The sequence below is a fragment of the Berghia stephanieae genome, chromosome 3 (genome assembly GCF_034508935.2).
Source record: "Berghia stephanieae isolate SIO BIC M18660-M18661 chromosome 3, UCSD_Bste_1.3, whole genome shotgun sequence".
Classification (NCBI taxonomy): domain Eukaryota; kingdom Metazoa; phylum Mollusca; class Gastropoda; order Nudibranchia; family Aeolidiidae; genus Berghia; species Berghia stephanieae.
This window is the reverse complement of record NC_088362.1, coordinates 100,330,069-100,356,701: the sequence shown is the minus strand read 5'-3', so window position 1 is coordinate 100,356,701 and position 26,633 is coordinate 100,330,069. Positions and strand designations below refer to the sequence as shown.

Below are 26,633 nucleotides of genomic sequence, written 5' to 3'. Positions count from 1 at the left end.
GGTCATTAAATTCTTAGTAAACGCCCTAAAATCTCTTTAACGTCAGATATACGTGTGTAATTCAATAAGGACAATTTCAAACGATGAAGTAAACATCTATGAATTTATCGTTCTTTTCAAAGTCCGGTAATTGACTTGAGACAGTATATGCTAAAATGGACAAGAAAACAATGGTTTTATTATTTTTAGATCACTGATCTTTCGTTTGAGATTGTACATCTGAGAGAACTAATCAAAGTTCTGTACAAAAAAAGAGGAAATAAGTCAACAGTCAAAGACAGTATTAGAGAATATGAACGAAAAATCAACAGATACAAATGAAAAATCAGCAAATGCTAATGGAAAGTCAGCAGATGCGAAGGGAAAACCGTCGGATCATCATCATCATGGCTTATCCCTCCTGGACATGGCCACCGCAGTGACACAACACGAACCAAAGATGGGACTTGCAATCGTATCTTAAACAAATTGGATATTTCTAGATTATCTATAACGTGTTTTGGTCAATGAATTCTTAGAAATTGCCCTAAAATCTCATTAATGCCATATATAAATATATATATATATATATATATATATATATATATATATATATATATATATATATATATATATATATATATATATATATATATATATATATATATATATATATATATATATATATATATATATATATATATATATATATAACAGATGAATGTGTCACTGCATTCTTTTAACTACTACTTAATGAAGTGTCAATTTATATTTTATCAAACTTTATTAGTCTTCCAGTTCAACAGTTACTTAAATATGTTGGACCAGTGTATTTGGACCAGGGTACCTTATTAAAATTCACAATGATATCGTAAATCATGTATGACGGAAAAATGATGATGTTGTCATCATACAACTCGACCTTAGTGCTGCTTTTGATACAATAGATCATACTCTTTTAATTTTAATTGACAGACTTAAGACACTATACGGATTTGGAGGTACTGTTCTCGACTGGTGTTCTTCTTACCTCTCTGACAGAATTCAATCAGTGTCTGTAAATCGACATGACTTCTCTTCTCCTTGTCCCCTATCTTTTAGTGTACCACAGGGTTCAGTTCTGGGATCCTCTTTATTCACCCTCTATATCAGTGTATTTGGACCAGTGTGCCTTATTAAAATTCGCAATGATATCGTAAAGCATTTATGTCGGAAAAATGATGTTGTGATCATACTACTCGACCTTAGTGCTGCTTTTGATACAACAGACCATACTCTTTTAATTTTAATTGACAGACTTAAGACACTATACGGATTTGGAGGTACTGTTCTTGACTGGTTTTCTTCTTACCTCTCTGACAGAATTCAATCAGTGTCTGTAAATCGACATGACTTCTCTTCTCCTTGTCCCCTATCTTTTGGTGAGGGTTCAGTTCTGGGACCCTCTTTATTCACCCTCTATATCAGACTATTAGGTGACATCATCTCAAAATATTTTATTCAGTACCATTTTTACGCAGACGACACCCAACTACTGTTTCCGATTAAAATCGAAAATCTACTCAATGTGAAAACGGATATAGAAAATTGTATCTCTGAGATTAGCGACTGGATGTGTTGCAATAAACTCAGGTTACATGAAAACAAAACAGAAGAAATAATTCAAAGACAATATTAGAGAATATGAAAGAAAAATCAACAGATACAAATGAAAAATCAGCAGACGCAAATGGAAAGTCAGCAAATGCGAAGGGAAAATCGTCGGATCATCATCATGGCTTATCCTCCTGGACGTGGCCATCCCAACTGCCAACTGAGAAAAAATATCTGCCCTTCGCCATCCTTCCGAATTCAGTCACTGGCTTATACATCCATTCGCTGATGTCATGTGACCATCATCTTCTTCTTGGTCTCCTCTCTCTCTTTTACCCTCCACAATACCTCTAAATCGTTGGATCCAAAAGGAAAATCAACAGTTGAAACTTAAATGGCCACCACGTCATCTTTCCCTTCAAATGATCAGACTTAGAGAACTAATCAATGTTCTGTACAAAAAAAGACGAAGTAAGCCAAAGACTGTATCAGAAGAATTTTTTTTAAAAATCAATAGATACAAATGGAAAATCAGCAGAGGAAAATGGAAAATCAACAGTTAAAGTTTGAAATGTCGTCCATGTCATGAGGTGAGATAATTGATTTAAAACAATTTATGTTAAAATGGACAAGAAAACTATGATTTCCCAAAAGATACTAATGGAAAACAGCAGACTCCAATGGTAAGTCAGCAAATGCGAAGGGAAAATAGTCAGATACAAAAGGGAAATCAACAGTTGAAACTTAAAATAGCCGCCATGTTATTTGAGGTGAGAATTGATATAAGACAATTTATATTAAAATGTACAAGAAATACAATGACTTCCCAAATCAATGCTCTTTCCTTTGAGATGAATAAGCTGAGAGAACTGATCAAAGTTCTTTACAAAAAAGACGAAACAAGTCAAAGAGTGTATCAGAGGATATGAAAAAAAAAGCAGTAGATACTAATATAAAATCAGCAGACACAAATGGAAAGTCAGCAAATGCGAAGGGAAAATCGTAAGATACAAAAGGAAAATCAACAGTGGAAACTTAAAATGCCTGTTATGTCCAGGGGGGTACAAAGATTTGATTTTCGATGAACGTTTTTCAATGGATTGTGGATAGACACTGAATTATGAATAAATATTCAAGATTTCAGGCAAATTTCAAATTCAAAGAATTGTATCAGTGACGTACCAGTCTCCTAAACACATTCAATGTTTCTGGATTACTATACACTTTGGGAAAAGCCAATATGCAATGTTCAGGGTACCAGAAAAAAAAAAATAGACTCATCAAAAGATCAACTGACAAGAAAGGAACCCAAAGACCCTTGTACATCTTTTGTGTTGTTAACTCACTTCCTGACTGGAAGGCATGAAAGAATAAAAGGTCAATCATAGAAATCACAGTTGGGCACAACACAAAATCATTCATGAGAGTCCAAGTAATATTGCAAGTATAAAAGGCTAGAGAATTGGAAACAAGTGTAGTAGTAGTAGTATGGCCCTGAAAAGAACCGGTGTAATATAATAAATGTGGCCCTGAAAAGGATCAATATAATACATGTGGCCTCTACAAGGGCCATTGTAACGAGGCTTGTCCGTTCACTTAAAGTAGTCAGATTAGATATCTTCTGCTGCACATGCTTGCCACAATTATCAGGCTCAAGAAGGGTCTCAAGTTTGGAGAAGATTGAAATGATCTAACGACTACACCTTTTCTGTATTGCGTATAGTGAAAGTGACCGCAGTCTTGAACAACAGTATACGTGCCAGGATGTTGATCCACGTCAAGATCATCAATAACATCTTCCACACCTGGTTCACCTTGAATTTTGAATCTGTGAACTACTAGTCTCAGTAGAAGAAGCCTCGTCATCAACTGACACTGGAGAGGATCGATGTTGCTTTATCATCCAGAACAAAGCCAGCTTTCCTAAAAGAGTTGATGATAGTGGCAGATTCAATTTGATTCCAGGCTGACCTCAGAATCGACACAGCATCAAGCAAAGAGGGGTGGAAGGAGTGAAAAGAATGGCCATTGTCAAAGTGGAGCATAAGCTTCCTCAGTAGCAGTGAAGACTTGCCAAATTGAAAACTTCGAATTTAGTAATTTTAATGTCAATTTTTAGTAATTTGATAAGGAAATTCGTAATTTCTGAAATTGTGTATGAATAACCACAATATTATTATGATGATTATTATTATTATTATTATTATTATTATTATTATTATTATTATTATTATTATTATGATTATTATTATTATCATTATTATTATGATTATGATTATTATTATTATTATTATTATTATTATTATTATTATTATTATTATCATCATCATCAATAAAGAAGAAGTAGTAGTAGTAGTAGTAGTAGTAGTAGTAGTAGTAGTAGTAGTAGTAGTAGTAGTAGTAGTAGTCGTAGTAGTCGTAGTAGTAGTAGTAGTAGTAGTAGTAGTAGTAGTAGTAGTAGTAGTAGTAGTAGTAGTAGCAGTAGTAGTAGTAGCAGTAGTAGTAGTAGCTGTTGTTGTTGTTTTTCTTCTTCTTCTTATCATTATTATCATTTTTATTATCATTTAAGTATTACTAAGCATTAAAAATTCGTAATTTTCCATAAAATTTCGAATTTGGCCATGAAATTTGTCTAAAATTCGTAAGATTCGGAATGTATGGCAGTCCCAGGTAGAATGTCCTCAGGTTGTGGATTACTCCCTGGTCACAGCACTGAAACTTTGCTGTCAAGTTTGGAGACAAGAATACCAGCTCTGTTGCTCTCAATCGTGAATGTGCAGCACAGTGACCAATAACCACTTCCCATCATCCCTCACCTCTCCTCGGAATACCATTGGTGCTCCTTCACCTGACCTCGGATACAGGCCAATGTAAAATTTTATGAAATTTTTTGTCTTCACAATTAAAAGTTTGATTGCTCCTTACTCTCCTCACTGAGAGAGATTTGATCTTATGATCGATTATTTATTATCATTATTATTAACATCATCATTATTATTATTATTATTATTATTATTATTATTATTAATATCACGATTACTCTCAAGAATTGCTATTTTGGAAAGTAAATAATAAAAAACATAATTATTGACAGGGAATCTGGTTTCATAATAATCATTTTGACGGCTTCAATGACTATTAATACTATTGCATCAACAAAATCAATACACAAATAGGTGCTTCTCCGTCCACCATTCATTAAGTTGAACAAATACTAACCTTAATAATAGCATTGAAAAAATATAAATTAAAATACAATGTTATGTTTTATGCATTCCGTAAGAGAATACATAAATTTCTTTTAAATAAAATTATTTAAACACTTCAAATGATCACGTACAGTTATGGCAAAAAGAGGTTTTCTGTTACATCAACAACTAAAATACTGTCAGCTGCCCTAATAATATGCTGAAAAGAGTGAAATACCAATGTAATAGAAACTGCTACATAAAGAATCATCATGACAATAAACAGATAAAATGTGTAAAATCTGAAATATCTATCATTGAGAACATTTAGTATTAATAGGCCAGTTTTATACCACATTCCCATCATAAGAGAAAGGCGAAATAGGCCATTAAAAACCATTATATGTCGTGATACATCAAATAATAGAATTCACTCAAAAGTTTTGAACATAAAATGTGACAAATATCAACTTTTAAGTTTCTGAAGAAAATGTTTGGAATGGATTCTCATATTCTAGTCAAGCCTACATCAAATCAAACAACAATGCAGCGTGAAGGATATAATATTATCAATAATGCGTATATCAACATCTTGCATTGTACCTGTGTCTTCATTATTGTTAAAATTCTTTTTGTTTTGTTATATATCATTAATAAATAAAGACCTCATATCAATTATAAGCACATCACGATATCATTGACAGAGATAACAATAACAACCTTTCTGAAGAAAATGAAAAGAAGATTTCATCAGCCAATGTTACTCAGCGGCAAGGAAAAATGACAGTCAATAAAAATGAGAAATAGTCGACCAATGATGACCCCTCAAATCCATGATGGTTGACAAAATTGTCAGATTATCAGCGTACATTGCTTGCTCTTAATCTTTGCATTTGAAGATGTATGTCATGGCCATCTATTTCTGTATACCAGGAATTTTCTTGTAGGCTCTTTTCATCAGCTTGGAGTATGACAGGTCAAACAGGACATCATCTTAAGTGTGTTGATCCACTAGCCAATCTGATCAAGGATTGGGGTTTTTTTCACCACCATTTTGTTCTATCAATAGTAAGTAGATACATGGGTCTTTCCATGTCTGACAAATGTAAAGGCAACATACAAATAGAATGTGGATGGTTTGGATACTTATTGCTTGATCAATGGATGTCAACAACTACTTAAGAATGTAAAAATCTGTACATAGGACAAAATGTGGAGTGAAATGAGAGCATGCAGAAAGAAATATGGAACAGGCGAGGCATTGTTTAAATAATGTTACGTAAATCTGGTGTTTTATCAGCATTAAAAGATTTGAGTTAGTATACACGAGCAGAAGTATGCAGCTTATGAATTATTCACTCACTGTCGTGAAGCCATTTTATTTTAAAACTGTACTATTTGTTATCCCGTCATAAAACTGGATTGAGATGAGTGGCTTAAAACAACTTCTTTTATAACAAACTTCTGGAATCTTCATCTTTTTTTAAAAACTTAGAAAGGATGCGTGGCCAATTACTATCTATATTTGTCAGTTTAAACATAATCATAATAATATCATAAATGTACATAAATTATAAAATATATAAATGAATGTAAGACTTTCACTTTTTAATCTATTTTGACCTGCACAATCATCTGACTCAGTGATCAATTCATAAATATTCTCTATCAAAGTCAAATTTGAATTCAGATTTGATGGATTTAAAATCGTTCTGCCAGTATCTCAGAAAAGTTTGCTGCTGTTCCTACCATGAGAACTTTGAGATGCTGGTGGAGGGTATAAGGAGAGAAAAATGCTTCTGCTTGGGACCCTAATTTTCATATTCATAACAACACAAAACAAGCAAGACATAATAATAGCTTGACCACCAGAGAAAATGATTGTGATTCCTAGTTCAGTACAAATATTTCAGTGCCTAATCTACTCAAAATAATCTATTTGAAATGCATTTGGTAACACTATTTATAAACGTAAATAATCTAGGGCTTATCCTTGACAGTTGTTTGAGCATGGAGTATCACAAGGTAAAAAATTATAAACATTGAACAACGAAGATAAACAATGAATCAAACTAATCGAGAAAAAACTAGGAGCCGCTGAAAAAAGATGGAAATTATCCAAATTAGAATTCGAAAACAAATATATATGTTGAACTAAGGAAAGAAAGAAATTTATTACAGTGTATTAAGAAAGCAAACTCTGAGTTCATAAAAAAGAAATTAACGGAAAACAGGAACAATGTTAGAAACTTGTACAATACACTTAACAGAATCACCAACAAGAAGGACACTACATCAAAATTACCCGCTCATGAAGTCCCCAACAAACTTGCCAGTGATTTTGCAGCATTTTTCAATGATAAAATTGTGGATATTAGAAAGAACCATGATATTAATTCCCTGTCAACACCAAACAAAATGACGTAAAGTTTGAGGACCAAATCCAAACTGAGACCCGTTCACTACCAACTTTCAGTGAGTTCGAACCAGTTACAGAGTTGGAAATTTTGGACATTTTAAGATCATCTCCAAACAAAACACTTGCATTGACCCAATCCTGACATGGCTGACCAAGGAGTGTTCAAATGTTGTTGCATCTATTATTGTTGATAATGTAAATTTCAGTTTGTCAAATGCCATTGTACCTGATAACTTGACGATAGCCACTGTTAAACCACTCATTAATATTAAGAAGTCAGGACTCGATAAAAATCAATTTAAGAATTATAGACCAGTATCCAAATTGTCATTTATTTATATTAGAAAAAGTTTTATCTAAGAGAGTAAATCTCCACCTTAAAAAAAATTCCAGTCTGCTTATAGACAGGGCCATTGTACCAAAGCGCACTTATTAGAGTCTTCAATGACATAGTAAATTTTGCTGATCAAAGAAATGATGTCATCTTAGTCTTACTTGATTTGAGTGTGGCTTTTGATACAACAGTCCATGACATTTTAATACAATGTCTTCAGAATGTTTTTAGTTTTCATGGGTCTGATCATATGGTTCAAATCGTATCTTGAAAATAGATTCCAAAAAGATACATTAGAGAATAAGTAGTTCCCAGTTTTTCACCTTAAATTTGGTGTTCCTCTAGGTTCCGTTCTGCGCCCACTTTTATATATACAATTTATGTGCATCCACTTAGTAATATAATCGATGATATTAGTGTCAAAAAGCATCTATATGCAGATGACACCCAACTGAATTGTCCTGTCACATTAAAAAGTGAAAATAAAGTAATTGAAAGGATTGAGACATGCATAAAAATGATCAAAGTGTGGATCACTGCTAAGAAATTAAAACTAAATGAAGAAAAGACAGAAATTATTAAGTTTGGAAGAAAGAATATACACCACAAATGTTATCTCAATCTATTGATATTGCTGGTACAAATGTCAACATTTCATCAACCCATGTTCGTAACCTTGGTGTTTTATTGGACAACAATTTCTCCATGAATGACCATGTTTCCAATGTAATCAAATCTTGCAATTTTAATTTGAGAAAGAGAGGGAAAGTAAGAAACCTTATCGATCAAGACATAACTAGCATGCTTATGTCTTCTTTGGTTTTTAGTAGAGTTGACTGTTGTGACGCCCTTCTTGCCGGCTGCCCTGAAGACACTATACACAGACACAAAAAGTTCAAAATAAAGCAGCCAGTCAGAATAACATCCCTCACTAAATCAAATAAACAGATAACTCCAATTCTAAAACCCCTCCACCGGCTGCCAGTTTAGTCTCAAATTGATTTTAAGATTATTTGTTATGCATATAAATCCATGATCGAAACTTCCCCTCCTTACATCCAAGACCTAACATATCCCTATAAGCCTTGAGATGTGCTGACTCTTTATTGCTTAACATAAGAAAATTTTCAAACAAATTTAACAGTAAATCTTTCTGTATCAGTGCCCCTCGGTTATGGAATAGCATAAGTTTTAAAATTAGATCCAGCCTTTCATTTTAAATTTCAAAAATAAACTGAAAACAGAACTTTTTCCTGTGCCTTTTAGTCTGTTGTATATGAAATGACAATTAGTATATAAGGGTACAAATAACAGAGTTACAAACAAAACAAAAAAGAATATTACTTCGAAATAATATGATTGAATATTAGTCAGCACCTTTGAGTAGCATATCAAACAACATTGAAAGTCACAGTAACATCCTATGTATAATTGTGACAACACAAGGGAATAAACATGATGCAATGTTCAACTACACAGGGCCATTTTAGGAATAACCACACAGTGCTTTGGTCAAGTAAAAACATAAATATAATATCACAATCTCAGTCAAATAAAAATGTCACTTTAAAAATACTTTTCTGGCATGTCTGCCCGAAATAGTATTTGCATTTTTTCTTGCCCTCATGTGGCCTCAGTGTAAACCCCTCCTCCACTAAATCATATTCCAAACACCTAAAAAACGTGTCTTCATCAGCCGGGCCTTCCCACGGTCCAACAGTAACTTGGGCATTCTCAATTATACAGCCGTGCTTTGGATTGAAATTTGGAACCCGGGGTTTGAATTCTTTACGGAATGCATAAATATAAACATCCCCCACTCGATTCACAACAGCCTTAGACATAGCAGCCTTAATTACGTCTTCCTTTATACCATTGTAATTTGGAAACTGTGCACGTTGAGCCTCTTTTACAGCAATTGCTGCAATTTCTGGCTTTAATTGAAGTTTTTCAATGAGGTCATATAGTCCATAATAATTTGCATCACGAAAAATTAGATAAGTCATATCATTACTGGTAGGGACAGTCCCGTATCGAAGAAACTCCAAAATGTGGCCAAATACTGGACCATTACTATCTAAGAAGAAATTCCCATCTTTGTCCTTGTCAATTTGATGACGACCACTGAACATAGAGGCAAGCATGGAGTCAGAATACTTAAGAAGAGTCGAAAGACGAGTCATATAGAGGTGACCTCCAACATTGAGTGATATGATGGGGGGAAACACAGAAGTTGATGATGATCGATCATATGATGGCTGAAAAAAAAAAATGAAAAAAATCATTTTTGCTGCAGGAATCTAAGAAAGACAAACTAGCTGGAAGAATTTTAAAATACTTAAGTAACTTAAGCGGTGAGGCTAAACTTTTACCTAAAACTGTATGAGACATATCCCCCCCCCCCCACCTTTCCCTTCTCTTTCCTGGTCATATTTTTTTTAATTTTGCAAGTTTTATGGTCAACTATGCTTAATTGCGCACCACTGTGAGTTCGGGTTAGTGTGTTGATTAAGCGGAGAAGCGAATAATAGCATCTAGGCACCATTAATTAATGTGCCATTCATGTAGGACCTTCCCCTCTGATTTTTGTACGGGCTTGGAACCATCTTGTTCAAGACATGGCCTTTATTAAATATATATATATTATATACTTTTCCCCTGTCAAGATGGAATTAAGGTGTAGCGATTAAGCCTGAGTGGTTATACACCAAAAAAAAAAAATCTGTCTTTTGGGAATGTGAAGCGTATAAGCGGAGTGTGCGATTAAACAGAGTCGACTGTAATTGGAAAATGAGGAGAAATGATTTAAGATAATATTTATGACACACTAAAAATGCTAAAAATATTGGTATTTTACAAAAATTCTGACCCATAGATCCCCTTAATTCATTAGAATACTATGTCATAGTCTGTAGGCAATTATTAGCGTTCGATGAACAATATGATAGCAAACGTGATTATCAAACAAGGATACAATAGAATATGTACAGTTGAAATGAAATGATGAAAAGCTGGAATCAATGTTTTGCGAAATATAATTGGAAATAATAAAATTTACCAATAGTTAGTCTGAATATGTGTTAAAAACATCGGTGCCTTTTTTATCACAGTTTACCCATGCAGACACAAATCGATAATGATTGTAAAGTCTTAAATATTTACCTAAAGAAAATTGCCACTATCAGAGACTGATTATTGCGGCTATGTGGTTTTGTGGTATGACACTTACTTTCAGATTAGAAGGTCCTGGTCCTCGCTCTGTGCATAGTTGAGTCCTTGGAAAAGGCTCTTACTCACATTCTCTCAAGTGTAAAATGAGTACCTGGCCATTAACAGCATTGACTCTGTCCTAAAATACATTGTAATATCGCCTAACATATATCATGACTCATTCGTTTTTATCTTTTTTAACTCGTCTGCACGCAGGAAGAAGATTTCGGACCGAATTCTAATGGTCCAGATGTTGAGCTAATACCCCACAGTTCGTTTCCTGGCTTCTGATTGGCTAATACATAATGGCAGAAAACTAATTTCCGAGGGGATTAATTAGGCTACTTACCATTGTTCCTTATAATTAGGTACCCAATCAGTGAAGAAACTAGAAATACTAGAAACAGTCATCCAGTTTGTTTACAATACAATGTGAGGAAATCGAGATGTTCTGTAGCAATCCCTAACTTTCAATTTGATGGTGTCTACATAACGCACTTCTGGCTTTTGTATTTTACCTTTTTCAAACTTTTACTTCCCTCCAGGTAAATGTGGTCAAGTTTGGCTTAGACGAAACAGTGAAATTTATTGCTCAGCGGCTCAGTTAAAATTGGCTACCATTGGGACCACGACAGGTTAGGAAAGTGTAAAAATAATTTCACGAAGGCTGTGTGAAAATACACTGGGATGTGTTCAGACATAGCAATTCTTAAAAGTGTCACTTAGGCTTAGCCTTGGCAATATATTATTATTATCTATCGGCCCATGAGCTTTGCGTAGCGGAACATTCCTAATTACTTTACGGCTTTACGGTCATTCCAATACGATTCATGAATTCTTTCTTTCTTTCCTTTTTAAAAATATTTGAATTTGACGAATTGACTGATTTCAGTTAATTGACCGAGAATTTACAGGTCCACTCGAGATAGAGATCTTACTTACTAAAATCGGCCATTTGTGCTGGCGCTGTGATTATCCCCAGACACCTGTCTGGGGATAATAAAAATTCGTTATCCCCAGACACCTGTCTGGGGATAACGAATTTTCATTATCCCCAGACGCATATTTGAAACTCCGCTCTTTTAAACAATTATCCACATTACAGAATATGGAATGTTTCCAAATACTAATAGAAATAAGGAAAGTTAATAAAATATCTATAAAAACATAAAATTAACCGACATTAAAATCAGTTGTTACTACATATACACAATATGCGTCGACTTCGAAGTGGGTGTCATGGCCGAATGGTTTAGTCGTCTGCCCTGGAAGTTTGACCAGAATCGACGTTGTGGGTTCGAATCCTGGCAACGTCACTTTTTTTTTTTTTAAAATTCCGTCATCTTTTTACAGAACGTTGAAAGGGATAAATGTCCCATCCATCCTCCCCCCACCTCTTTTTTAAAAATATTAAACTCTCTCTTTCTCTCTCTCTTGGTTTTTTTTCTAGTTTCTGGCAAATATATTCGTCCCCACTCCGATCTCAAATAGTGTCTAAAAAGAATAAATAATTAAAAAGCAAACAAACAGAAATATTCAGAGAGCGACCAAATGGTCAGATAGAGGATAGATATAATATAATAATAATAATAATAATAATAATAATAATAATAATAATAATAATAATAACAATTATAATGATAATAGTAATAATAATAATAATAATAATAATAATAATAATAATAATAATAATAATAATAATAATATAGTATGATAATAAGAGTATTAATAATAAAAATAATATTATTATTGATAATAATATAATAATGATTATGATGGTAATAGTAATAATAATAACAATTATTACAATTATTATTATTATTATTATTATTATTATTATTATTAATATTATCATTTGACCAAAAAAAAACAAAAAACAATAATAGATCTAGACCAAATTAAATAATGAAATAATATTATCGGAGAAATAAAAAATTCAACTGATTTAAAAAACTCTTGCTCGGAACTCGGAACAAAAGTGAAAACAATGAACATCAATTGGGAAGAAAGAAAGAAAAAGTAAAAAAAAAAAAAAAGTGTGTGCATGTGAGGGGGGGGGGGGGGGGGGCGCGACTGGTTCGAATCTGTGCAGCTAAAAGGAGTAAAATTAAAGGTGGCCTAACCCACTGAGCTGTCTATCCACACCGCTATCGGAATATCTTAAATTCATATATGAGCTAAACATATTTCCACCATTTTTGCTTCCTTGTTTTGGTAGTTATTTTCATCTCTGATTCGAATAAAAATATGTTGTTGGATCTAGTTTTGTGGACGTGAGATACTAAATTATATTGTCTTGTGCGAAGAAGACAGGAAAATAACAGGTGTCGGTTTTGGGTTTTGGGCGAACAACACCATGGCCTAGGAATTCGTCCGCGAAATAAAAAATAATTCCCGGTCATCCCCAAAATTGTGGCCAGAATGAGCAAATTATAGAAACAAGAGAATATCAATAAAGTTAACAGGTAGGTAGGTCGTGAAAATTTAAATGGTTGGTGGACTATGACTATGAACAGATTTGATGATTAACAACTTTCTTCCTGGTTGAAAATAAAAAGTCGAATTGCCAGTTTGACGTTTTCAGATCAAAGTAACAAAAGAAATTTCATTGATCCATTTGCTTTAAAATAATTTTTTTTAAAGAGCTGGATTTGACACCTGTCTGGGGATAACGAATTTTCATTATCCCCAGACAGGCGTCTGGGGATAAAGAAAATTTGTTATCCCCAGACGCATGTAGCAAGTGGGCAGAAAGATTTTATGCAAAATGCCAAACTAGGCGTGTAAAATACCAAATATTCTGGAAAAAATACTAGTGGTTGTGTCCCAAATTAATATATCAAGTGATATTTAACACAAGATGAAAGTAAATAGTGATCAAATGTCACATCCAGCTCTTTTAAAAAAATCATTTTAAAGCAAATGGATCAATGAAATTTCTTTTATTACTTTGATCTGAAAACGTCAAACTGGCAATTCGACTTTTTATTTTCAACCAGGAAGAAAGTTGTCATCAAATCTGTTCATAGTCCACCAACCATTTAAATTTTCACTACCTAGACCTACCTGTTAACTTTATTGATATTCTCTTGTTATTCTTACTTTGTATAAAGTGGCGGACGCACACGAATTTTATAGGTTACGCAAATTTCAACATATAACATAGTTCTCACCGTTGTGGGCTCATTTTTGGCACTTGATAAACCACTATCAGAAGTAAAAGCTCTGTCTCTGTCAGATTCCAGCCGTCGAAATGACGGTAATCTTGGGACTGGAATTGGTCTCATTGTGATCACTTCTTCGATAGAATCGGATTCATCATCCGTTAAATCTTTTGGCTCCATATTATTTTCCATAACTTCGGCACTTCCAGCTTCCCGTTAAATGTTGTGAAAATATTTCTTTGTAATCTAAATCTCCAGTGGTGAAAATCAAAACAAAATAGGACCGAGAAACCATAGCATTTCGGTCGTTTACGCACAATAATGAAGTTAACTTACATTAAGAAGAGGTTCAGAAAGGGGCCTTACTCTACTGAAAAAATAACTGATCACTTAGATCGATACTTTTTAGGTAAACTTTCATTTTATAATGCTGATTATTCTTTTTTATTTTTAAGTTCAAGTTAAAAAGATACATTGAAATAGATCTAATAGTTTATTAGTTGTAAAATTTCAATAGAAATTGGTTGGAAACATTCATATATATTCTATTTTTAGGCAATATTTGATACTTTGTAAGTAGTCGAACTTAACTTGATTCACGAATACTCTAAGTTAAAGTTCACTGGGTGGGTTCATTTGGTACAAAAAGTCAACTCTAGTCCGAACGAACTCAATCCAGCAGAGTGTTGCATTGAAAGGCAATTATTCCTTGCCATAGCCGAGGGAAGTAGTAAAATGTCTTCTCAGTCCGGTTTACCTCATGAGCATCATCAACTCATACAAAAAATTGAAAGTGTTCCTAATTTGAGATTATTGTGTACCCGTTCATTAGAAAATAAAAGTGAGAAGTCCAGCGGTGATCATTTTCACAACGCCGCAATCTACCGCTCCTCGAAACCAGACAGAATTACAGCTGAGGATGTTGTTCACTTCAAAAAGCTTGGCATCAAGACCATTGTCGATTTCAGATCCTTAAATGAATATAGGGGCTCAGATGGAATGTGTTTTCTGGATAAAGACTACTCGCTTTACAAAGTTAATCTGCCAAAGAAATATGAACCTGGCGACGAGGTTAAAGCAGAACTTATCGCCAAAAGTGATATGCCAAGATCAGAAACTTCTGGGGAGACGAATGTGGAGAGGAGACATTATCTTATTAATTTCTTTCGTGCAGGTTATATCATTGCGGCACTGAAAAGAGTCCCTTGGTATCTTATGATTCTCGGAATATTTCACGCTGTTTATGACTTTTTCAAGAAGAATAAATTCAAAACATTTATCAGCTTTTTCATTAAGCAGTCAGTAAACAGGGGGGAGATAACCGGACAATACAAAGACATTGTAGACTGTAGTGGATCGGCCATTTGTGCTGGTGAGTTTGTTTTACCCATTTTAACTTAGCCTGTGTAAATGTACAAATGCAGTGCACTCTGTTTACGTCGACGTTGCCTAAGTCGATTTTTACCCAAGTCGATTTTTTTTCTTGGTCCCTCCCCCTTCTTCCTATATAACATTAGTAAAAAAAAACCAAAAAATCCACATAAGTCGATGTTCTTATCACTCATGACCACAATAAAATGACAAAGTATTTCCATTGGTTAAAAAAGCTACCAGTAAGACTTAGTGATTAAGAATATCCGGGAACGATGGGCGCACACCGATGTGATGTAGGTGCTTTGCCTAACGTCTGTGTTCAATGTACGTATTCAGTATCGAATAACTTTAATTTCTCCATATTTTTTTTGTTCTAATCCCAGTCTCTCCTGTGTAATGGCCCTCTTAATTAGTATCAATTTTATCAAGAATTCAAGTCGTCTACAACTACAATGCCAAACCTATCACGGAAAAGGAAGATTCGATGCATTTGAAAAGTCTGGCATGTCACAGAAAATCATCCCATAGGAATTTGGCATACCAGCTATTTCTGTCTCGAAGATTTACAAGAAGCATGACCTTGACCTAGAGGCTCCTACCCTTCCGCTTTTCTCGGAATAATTTCGCTTAATTGCATGGTATACATTCCACATTCAAGCCAAAAATTCCGCTTTTCACCTTTCCAATCCAGGAAAATTTAAAAAAATATATATATCTCTAGTGAAAAAAAAGTGAGCTACGTATGGCTTATTTCGTCAACATCTACTATGGTCAATCAACATACATTCAAAGTGTGTGCAGCTGATGTCGGATAATATTATATGTTGGGGGGGGGGGTGACCGAAGTATTATTATTATGGTGACTCCAATTCGTGAGATCAATGACCTTGGTAATATTATACAGAGCACTCTGGATACGTCGACGTTGCCTAAGTCGATTTTTACCCAAGTCGATTTTTTTTCTTGGTCCCTCCCCCTTCTTCCTATATAACATTAGTAAAAAAAAAACAAACTCCACATAAGTCGATGTTCTTATCACTCATGACTACAATAAAATCACAAATAAACAAGTATTTCCATTGGTTAAAAAAGCTACCAGTAAGAATTTTAAGTGCTTAAGAATATCAGCGAACGATTGGCGCACATCAATGTGATGTAGGTGCTTTGCCTGACGTCCGTGTTCAATGTACATAAGCAGTATTGAATAACTTTAATTTCCCCATCTCAAATTTTACATTGTCGCAACTTCAAGTTCAAGATTTTTTTGGTTCTAATTCCAGGCCATCCTATGTACTGGGCCTCTTAATTAGTATCAATTTCATCATTTTGTTTGATTAGGTGTGTGTGTGGGGGGGGGGGGGGGGGGGGGGGCCTGACAAGGTTAGATCCATCCATTCAATACCTGTATTCTCTATGAGACGGCCTGGACCTGTGTGTTCTCTATTATTATTTGACCCCATTCTTAGTCTTTACACAATCTGTACAATTTTACACATTTTATATTTTTAATCATTTGAGTACTTTTGGATTGTCTATTACATTTTCTGCCGCAAAGCATGTCATAGTCAATAACAGTAAGTTGATTCCGCTTTTTTATCTCAAATTCCGATTTTTATGTATTCTGATTCCTCTTTGGGGCTATTGGGGGTAGGAGCCTCTGATGACCACTACAGAGACCGCGCGATATGAAGGGACATACTTATTCTAGATTGGTTGCTTTGTTCAAATGCGTTTTTGCTCATTTTGGTTACACTCCGGTTAAGTTGATTTTCGGATAAGTCGATTTTTTTCTCGGTTCCCCTGGGCATCGTCTTATCCGGAGTCCACTGTATGTTGGCTTCAATCAGTAATAATATTATTGAGTATGGTCAGCTTCTTTCCCTATTTAATTTTAGCTCTGTATATGTGTGTGTACCGGCATGCGTATTTGATTGATAAGGTGTGTTGGGGGGGGGGGGGGGGGGAAGGGTCCTGACAAGGTTAAATCCATCTATTCAATGCTTTGCTCTGAGACGACCAGGGCCTGTGTGTTCTCTATTATTATTTGACCCCATTCTTAGTCTTTACACACACAATCTGCACATTTTTACACATTTTATATTTTATCATTTGAGTACTTTTTGATTGTCTATTACATTATCTGTTGCAAAGCATGTCATAATCTCTGCTCTTTGCCTTATTATAACAAGATCCACTGCATTGTAGCAAGAAATTATATGAAATCTTTTTCTTGCAAAGATTATGATGAAATAACTAGACAGTGTAGTCTTTGATTTTGGGTAGAAATGATACATCTGATCAAATGGTGGGAAATTGCCACACATCCTCAGATCACACCATATCTAGCATGTTTATCTCAATGAGCACTGTTCTTACTTTTAAAATAATACTTTGTATAGAGCGCTGACTACTTGTATATTGGAGAATTATGAGCTGTGAAATTAGAATTATTATCAGTATAAGATGTATTCTTGAAGGCCTCCAAAGAAAGTCATTGTCATTGAGCGAAATGAGTTTGTTGTCATTTTCAATTCCCCTTTATTATTCATTTAAATAAAGAAATATTTATTTATTTATTTGAACACTTTTTCAATCATGACATTTTCTCTATTTAGCCCTAAAGTTGGTGTCAAATACTGAAAATATGCCAGTTTTAATCAATTGTGCACATGGGAAGGATCGTACAGGAATCTTGTCAGCCCTTATCTTGATATGTCTTGGAATGTCAGAGGATTATGTAAAGCAGGAATATTCTCTGTCAGAAGTAAGTAAAATACCAAGCTTCATGTTAGTTATGACAGCCTCCAGAAAAAAAAAAAAAATCTAACAGGGAATGTTCCCAGTAAATTATTAACAGATACCAATGTCTGTATGTAATACCTCACTTTGTTCAATAGTTTACAGGCTTTTGTGGTTTAGCAATAGGGAGAGCTGTACCGAAGTGATGTGGCTGAACTTGATGGCTCTTAACTCTGTGGTAATAATAGGATTCAATAGTCATAACGTCACTTCCTTCCTAATGGCGCATGGTAACTTAGCAACTGGCTCTAAACTATCAGAACAATGGCGGATGCCCGTATGAAATATTTCTCTGGCGAGCATAAAGGGTATCCAGAGGGAAAAAACCCATAAATTTGATCATGTTTTGACTTTTACACATTCTGATCACAAGGCATATGAAAAGTTCTAGCCAGCATGACAAATAAAAAATAATGATTTTCTTTGTTTAGAAACAAGATGGTCGCTGTTGCCAGGCGGCGTGACATCAGACTATTGAATCGTATTGTGCTGCATTGTCAGTGGCTGATTAATTTCTGATCCCTGTGACTTGTGGCTTGGAGAAATTTCAATTACACGCTAGTTAATCATAGTAGGACACACCATGTATATCGGATTAAAGGTATTTTTTTAAAAAAAGGTCTATATCTTAATATCCATTGTTGTATGTGAGAGATCAGTACAGGGTTTGAGTGGGAGGACAAATTTTTATGTAGCAGGTGGCACCGTCCCAACCCGATTTACGGAATTTGTGTCGGACTTTGGGACCAAACAAACTTTTATTCAATCATTTCTTAACTAAATCGCCAGCAAACAATTGCAAAATGATTAATCATCGTCATCTAAACGGTTAAAACAAGTAAAATATCATCCGATCAAGTGCAGGCTATGCTGAGTCATTCAAATTTGTTTATTGTCAATATTTCTATTTCTTATAATATCATTTGAAGGGTTATTTTAACCAATTGACCTCTGAATGCCCTGTGTATTTAAATTTATTTTTGATCACAGTTATATTGAGAATTGATAAATTCTTTGTCCAGCTTTTTTAATCTGTCCATAGAGGCAACATATTTCTTTTCATTCTTGATACAACTCTTTCCCAGTTGGGAGTTTACTTTGATTCATCGAAATTTGAAGTAAAAAGATCCCTGACAAAAAATGAAAAGAGCGTTTTGTCATTACACAGTTGGTGTGACATGCTAGGCAAAACTAATCATTGCTTTTTGCTTCAGTAGAGGTCCAGGTTCAGTAGAGGTCCAGGGGAGGGGGGGGGGTGTAGTCATCTTGCTTCAATGATGTATTTATTGGTCTTGTTTCATATTTTCCACAGAAAGGCTTAGAGTCCATCCAACATCTTATGCACGAAGAAATTGTTGAAAAGTTGAAACTTAAGCAGTGCTTTCTGACAGCCAATTCTGAAACTATGAGTGAGCTTCTCTACTACATTAGAGAAAAGTAAGTTTCTTCCCCCCCCCCCTCTCTCTCTCACACACACACACACACACATTTATTCCTTTAGCTACAAAAGCCTTTAATTTGACAATTTTTAAGTAGGTGTCTGTCAATCATACATATCACGGACAGGTGTGTGGAGCAGCTGGTGTTTTAGTATAACTATTATCAGACTCAGTAGCATTAGTCATTAGTGAGTGGTTTTGTGTTTCATTATTTTGCATATCTGCCTCCTGGTTTGAGATATCGTGTAACATATTGTAATGGCCTCCCATGGGAGCTAATTGAAATCTTTGAAGTTTTTGAACTGCTGAGTCAGCTGAATTGACTTTGGGTTTGCTCACTATTCTCATTTTTGTTTTACATATTTTTCTCTTTGCAATCTTAAAACCCATTTTATTTTTTGACTGATATAGGGGTCTGTGTCTGGGAGACAATTTGTATATCTGTTCGGAATCTAAACTTGATTCCCTTGAAAATGTAAACGGAACTGGATTTATCATTAAAATTCAGTTTACAGTACTGCTAAATTGAACAGATTTAGTATTTTTCTGATAGTAAATAAAGTTTTATTCGCCTATGACCTATCTAAGTATGCTCGTCTATTGTATTATTCCATTCCACTTAACTTTATGCCATTTATTTCAAATGCTAGGAAACTTCTAATTGATGTGGCTTTGCTTCTCATTCTCATCTCATCTCCCTATTTTGAATGTCATTTTATCTAAACACAACATGTTCAAAAATTTGAAACTGTGAGATGATTTGGGACCCGTCTGATGTTCAATGTGTAATACTTAAAGGCAATGACAGTGACATACATCCCCTCTCTTAACTAATAGTTCTGTTGTTGTTGCTGTTTTGTGTGTGTTTAAGTGTTTATTAATCTTATAGCAATGCCAGAATGATTCATTGTTGCTCATATGTGATACATCAAAGTCCTCCTCTGTCCACCCAGCAATAAAGAAGTAACTGAATTCTGAGCTCTTATGTACGGAATGGTAATCGATTTTTACTCTATGGTTCTGATAACTGTAGAGTAAGGTCAGTGTCAACCATATGTCTAATTTGAGAAACAATATAGATTTATCAACATTTTTGCCCATACCCTTCAATTTGCTTGTTTTGGTGTGGTTATTGTCTTTTTTTTTTTTTTTCTTCCTATCTTTTGGGGTTTTTTTCTTTTTTACAATTAGGTTTACTTTGAGAAATAAGATGTTTCTATCGTTTATTCTAAGGTATGGATCAGTTCAGCAATATATGACTCACGTTGGATTCAGCCCTGAAGACCAGCAGCATTTGCGTGACAACTTAATTGCTTTTGAAAACCAGGAATGTGTTCCCATAACAATGTCCCCACCGGAGGAGGATCGTACAGATGTTGATGTCAACGATATCCATTTCAACTGAATCTTAGTGTTTTTGTTTATTTCACTCGTGCAAGATGTTTGCGATGGCTGCAGCAATGAATTTTGATTACAATACTGTTTGAATATTATGTTTTGTAATACTTGTGGCAGCCTCCAAAGACGATAAAATCACATTCAAAACGTTCCCTTTCATCACCGCTTAACAGGTTATCCTTCCCTTTGGTTGCTTGAGGGGCCTCCATAAATTAAATTCCACTGACTGTTAGGTCTACTTCTTTAGATTTGCTAGATATTGATAATCATAACAATTGATGGTATTTTACCTGCAGTGGGATAATGTACAAAGAAATTAATTTTTGAAATTAAACCTATGATTTAGAGATTGTGGAGCCCATACTTAAATGACTTTCAAATGACTTGGAAATCTAAGCATATTTTCGATCTTTTATCTATGGAGGCAGGGAGGTACTTGCGGTGTCTTCTATCCCCCTTTATCTGTTTTCCAATTGCTTTCTGTCTTTGTCTTGGAGTGAGATTGCTTGGTTTTGTCCTGACCTTGGCCGGAGTCTTTGGCTCGGAGGGAAACAGTCGAATGTATAGTTATGGTTTTGGGAGATATTTTTTTCCTTGTAAATCATCTCTCTGTTATGTACTGTTATTCTTTTCATTTTTAACATATGTTTTTTAAACATTTGAGTGTGTTCCTCTTAGTCGGGATCTGTGCTTGTGTCTGGATGAGACTTTTTAGGTGATCTCAAACTAAGTACTTTGATGTTGTGCTCTTGGAATCTACATCTGATCCCTATTTGATCCAATTCTCCTTTTTCTTACCTTTCTTGGGTGCTTTAATTGTAATTCTAGACATTTTTACTATCCCATTTTCTCCCTTTTTACTGGCGCTGATATGACCTTAATGTGTTGCAAGCGCCATAAAACCCTTAAAAGCAAAAACAATCTTATCTACGGAATGTTATTGGTAACTAGTACGCCTCTTTGCAGTTCAAATTTTACTATGATACACCAATAGAAAATTGTAAGTAGAAATTAATGTGGACAGTTGATATAAATATTTTGGGCATTTACGGCTCTCACAGAGGATCCGCTAGCTCTGTAGGTGCGGATGGTTTCAAATGGACATAATTCAAAATCCTGATCAGCATTTTTTTTTTTTTTTTTCGGGAGGGGGGGATTTGATGGTTTGATTTCTTCTTAATCCAATGAAGTATTTTGCTGTAGACCAAAAATGCTCAAAGATGTCTAGTAATTGACAAGGGCCAGAAGTATATAGTTGTTGATAAATGCTGCTTATCGCCATGGAGATATGCATGCTATTTTTATGCTTTGTATTGCTATTTTATACATGTTTTTAATTGTGCTGTGTTAGTTTTATACCTTTAATGAATTTCTTGTTTTAAAACCGCAATTATTTATTTTATTTTTGTGAAACATTGTGTAACTTCTTTTTATTTTTTTTCTGATATTTGAAATATCTGTGAACTTGTGTTTTTGAAATTTTAGAACCACATTTCATTTTCTCTATTGTATTTATTTTGTATTTCTTAGTGTGGTATATGTGGAAACTGGGTGGGGATCCTGACCTCCCATAGCGGACAGGGAGGTACATACTGTGTCTTCTATCCCCTTATATCTGTTTTCCAACATACTTTCTGTCTTTGTCTGGGAATGAGATTGCTTGGTCATTGTCCTGGCTGGGAGGGAAACAGTCAAATGCATAGTTATTGTTTTGGGAGATGATATTTTTTTTCCTTGTAAATCATCTTTCTGTTATGTATTATTCTATTTGTTATTTTTAATGTATAATGTAAGCATTTGAGTGTGTTCCTCTTTGTTGGATTTTGTTCTTGTGCCCGGATGAGACTTATAGGTGATCTCAAACTAAGTACATTGATGGTGTGCTCTTGGATTCTACATCTGATCCCTATTTGTTCCCAGTTCCCCTTTGTCTTACTTTCTCTTGAATGCTTTAATTGTAATTCTAGAACTTTTTACTATCCCATTTTCTTCCTTTTTACTGGCGCTGATATAACCTAAATGTGTTGCAAGGGCCGTAAAACCCTTAAAAACAAAAACAAAAACATATATGTGGAAAATATTTAAGTATTGCAGGACAATTTCAACCTCCTCCTTTTTAATCAACGAGCAAAAAGAATGCATACAAGTTTTGAAGTTATCAACGTAAATAATAGCATCTCGCTATTAAAGGCATCAGACTCGAGATCTGATCCTCAGTCCCACTGTTCTCCTTGTATTGAACATTTACTGTCGTTCTTGGTTCCCATAATTATCCCTGCTGCTCTTGTGTTGTAGATTGGGAATTTTATTTCACAAAGATTGAACAATTTGTATGGTACTATGATTAAGGGGTGTTGCATACACTGGGCTCGACTTTAAATCGTGATGCCTATCGTAGACAAATCAAGCTGTTGAAAAGGCTAATTCATTATTCTCAATCTTATAAACCAATAAAGATTTCATTCTGGTGCTAACAATATGTATTTTTATAACGCACAAACTGCTTTCTTCTTTATTTGGTTTTGTTTTATCACTTTATTTTATTTTTTTTCGCTATTAACCAGTAGATTTTTGACCAATCAAAACATGTTATTTGTGACACACCCTCACACGTGCTCGGACAAACATAGTTGGTTGTTTATAGACAGTAACGTGAATGGAATCGACCCCTCTCTGATCATTGTTATTGTTTTCATACCGCCAAATGGATGACAAGTTATCACATGATTTTCTTGATCAGATTATAAACGTTTAGGTTTGCACATAATTTTCTATGTTGGTTCTTTTGATCAAGCGGTAGAACAGTGAGTATTTTACTTAAGCATAGACCATCGATACCAATCACTGCCATTGTTTACATTATGACGGTTGTCCGAGAGGCGTGGTTATCTACCCGTCTACTGTGTCATGCTCATCATTCATCGGGTTCTGTTTACATTTTGCAGTGTTTTTTTTTGTTTTTTGGTCTTAGTTCAGCCTTTTCTCTTTATACTTAGCTGTAGATCGATGCATCGTCATACATTTAACAATATATGTAATGCAGCACTTTTACCTAGGTACTGTCAATTGATACATTCAGTCGTGACTGGGTGGGGTTCCTGACCTCCCATAGTGGCCAGGGGGGTACATACTGTGTCTTCTATCCCCTTATAACTGTTTTCCACCATGCTTTCTGTCTTTGTCTTGGAATGAGATTACTTGGTTTTATCCTGGCCCTGGCCGGAGTCCTAGCTCGGAGGGAAACAGTCAAATGCATAGTTAATGTTTTGGGAGATGTTTTTTTCCTTGTAAATCATCTCTCTGTTATGTATTATTATAATTGTTATTTTCAATGTGTAATGTAAGCATTTGAGTGTATTCCTCTTTGTTGGATTTTGTGCTTGTGTCCGGATGAGACTTATAGGTGATTTCAAACTAAGTACATTGGTGGTATGCTCTTGGAATCTACATCTGATCCCTATTTGTTCCTAGTTCCCCTACGTCTTACTTTTTCTTGGGTGCTTTAATTGTAATTCTATAACTTTTTACTATCCCATTTTCTTCCTTTTTACTGGCGCTGATATAACCTAAATGTGTTGAAAGCGCCGTAAAACCCTTAAAAACAAAAACAAACATTCAGTCATGAATGTGAGCCATGCTCAAAAGGTGGGATTTTGGCAGGGTGCATTATACTTTGTTTCATGCTAAATGCTTTTCACAATGTCTTACCCTTCGTGCTTTTGTTTTGAGAAATTTAGAATTTTACATTCATAAATTGGTTGTGCAATTTAAGCTATATATATCGTTATTTTTGGTGATTGTATATCCCCCCAAGGCCAGGAAATATCTGCCCCTTGGGTTAAAAAAAAAAAGATTAGTCCTTTGGAGTCATTAGGTTCATGGACTCAGAGGTCATCCTGTTTCAGTAGCTTGAAATGGACAATGACAATTGTTTGTTTTCCTTTGGATAGGACACTAGGCTATCGCAAAGTACTTCCCTCTAGATTTAACAGATCCAGTAACCCGATCACTATTGGGTGGATAGGGAGGCCTGACCAAAATCTTGGCTTCATCTGGGAATCGATTTCAGTCCCTTTACGTGTAACGTGCGTACACAACCAACTGAGCTATTGGGCCCTGCCCCTTGGGTAGAGGGTGTTCAATTTGACCCATAGTTGTTTCCTCTTCTTTCTTTTTATACCTGTCTGTGTGGCTTGGCATTCCTGGTCCAGGGTTAAAAGTTCCAGAGAGTAGGTCTTATACTTATATTATGAGGGTGGGAGGGAAATATTGTCTGTGATAGGACTAGGACCCTGTTGTGTAAACGTTAACATACCATTTAATATTGCTATTTTTAGTTCAACCAAATTGTAACTGAATATTAATTATGAAAATTACAAGTACTGTTTCTTCATCTGGACCATTTGACAAGACTGAATTGGACTGTCGCATCATCAAGACTGTTAGCTTTGTTTTAATTTAAAATGGATATGAGCGTGGGTGTAACTTTATTAGCAGGTTTGTTTTGTTTTTTTGGATGATTCTGATTTCTGGAAAAGTCTTCCCTCCCCAATTGTCAATCCTGCCCTGGTCCTACTTTAGATGTTTGTTGTCAGTTCAGGAAGTTGGGTGGGTGGGTATTTTGATCCTGACCAAACTAAGTACATTGGTGGTATGCTCTTGGAATCTTCATCTGATCCCTATTTGTTCCCATTCCCCTTTGTCTTACTTTCTCTTGGCGGGTGGTTGGATGGGAGCATCACCCTTGAATCATATACCTATGATGTTCGCATGGGTGTACGATCCGATAGTGATGTCGTTTCTTCTTCTCTTTACTAGTCTATCCTGCTTCTTTGGTTTGTGATTGTATTTTTGACGGGGGATATTTTTTTTCCTGTAAATCCTCTGCCTGTTTGTTCTTGGTTATTTATAATTTAGCTTATGATATCTTTAGGTTATGATTTTGATTGACATTTGTACTATTTTTGTTGGATTGCTTGTTTTTTTGTTTCAGCGGTCTCTCATATAACCTCAATTGTGTTGGAAGAGACCTAAAGCAACAAACAAACAAAAAATTACTTTCTCTTGGGTGCTTTAATTGTAATTCTAATTCTAGAACTTTTTACTATCCCATTTTCTTCCTTTTTACTGGCGCTGATATAACCTAAATGTGTTGCAAGCGCCGTAAAAGCCTTAAAAAGAAAAACATGGGTGGGAATTTTTTTTATTATTATTAATTTGGGTTAAATCTCTTGTTAATAAATTCAAGATCCATTTTGATTATCCCATCTCCATTTTTTTTTTCTGGTGCTAGAATAGAAAAGAGTGCAGAAGTTTATCACCAACTGTAGAACTTCTTTTAATAAACAATACAATTTTCTAGCTGTGTTCGTAAGTTTTGAAATTTAAAAAGATTTATCTTTTATCAGTGTTTCCTCTTTTATGCAGATTTCCGCATTTTTATTGATCCGTGAAAACTCCGCACTTGTCAAAAACTAAGAGAAATATCCGCGGAAAATTTCAAGAAATAAAAAATTTGCTGAGAAAAATCATAATTTGATGCCAAATTGCTCTAATTGCATGTCAATTTTTAAAATTTTTCGGGGGGGGGGGGGCATGCCCCCGGACCCCCCTACGTGGGCTTCTAAAAAAATCCTCCTTTTTGACAATTTCTTGGAGGAAGCAGTGTTTTATGTATTGGAAGTGTAACGCGTTGTTGCTTTTGTTTTATTTTGCATGCTTTTTATTTGTATTGTG

General features: G+C 34.7%; 2 protein-coding genes across 2 annotated transcripts; one reads left to right on the top strand and one right to left on the bottom strand.

Annotated features, from left to right (window-relative positions):
• Window positions 1-5,389: 5,389 nt before the first annotated feature.
• Window positions 5,390-14,200, bottom strand: LOC144968982 (BTB/POZ domain-containing protein KCTD7-like). Its single transcript, XM_078907894.1, has 2 exons — window positions 13,897-14,200; window positions 5,390-9,771 (listed from the first exon to the last, which is right to left on the bottom strand). Exons 1-2 carry the CDS (start codon window positions 14,077-14,079, stop codon window positions 9,058-9,060), a joined length of 897 nt encoding a protein of 298 aa, XP_078764020.1. The 5' UTR covers window positions 14,080-14,200; the 3' UTR covers window positions 5,390-9,057.
• A 314-nt stretch (window positions 14,201-14,514) lies between these two features.
• LOC144968981 (uncharacterized) lies at window positions 14,515-26,256 on the top strand. Its single transcript, XM_078907893.1, has 4 exons — window positions 14,515-15,259; window positions 17,877-18,025; window positions 19,373-19,497; window positions 20,733-26,256. The coding sequence occupies exons 1-4, from the start codon at window positions 14,623-14,625 to the stop codon at window positions 20,902-20,904; spliced, it is 1,083 nt and encodes a 360-aa protein (XP_078764019.1). The 5' UTR covers window positions 14,515-14,622; the 3' UTR covers window positions 20,905-26,256.
• The last annotated feature ends 377 nt before the right edge of the window (window positions 26,257-26,633 follow it).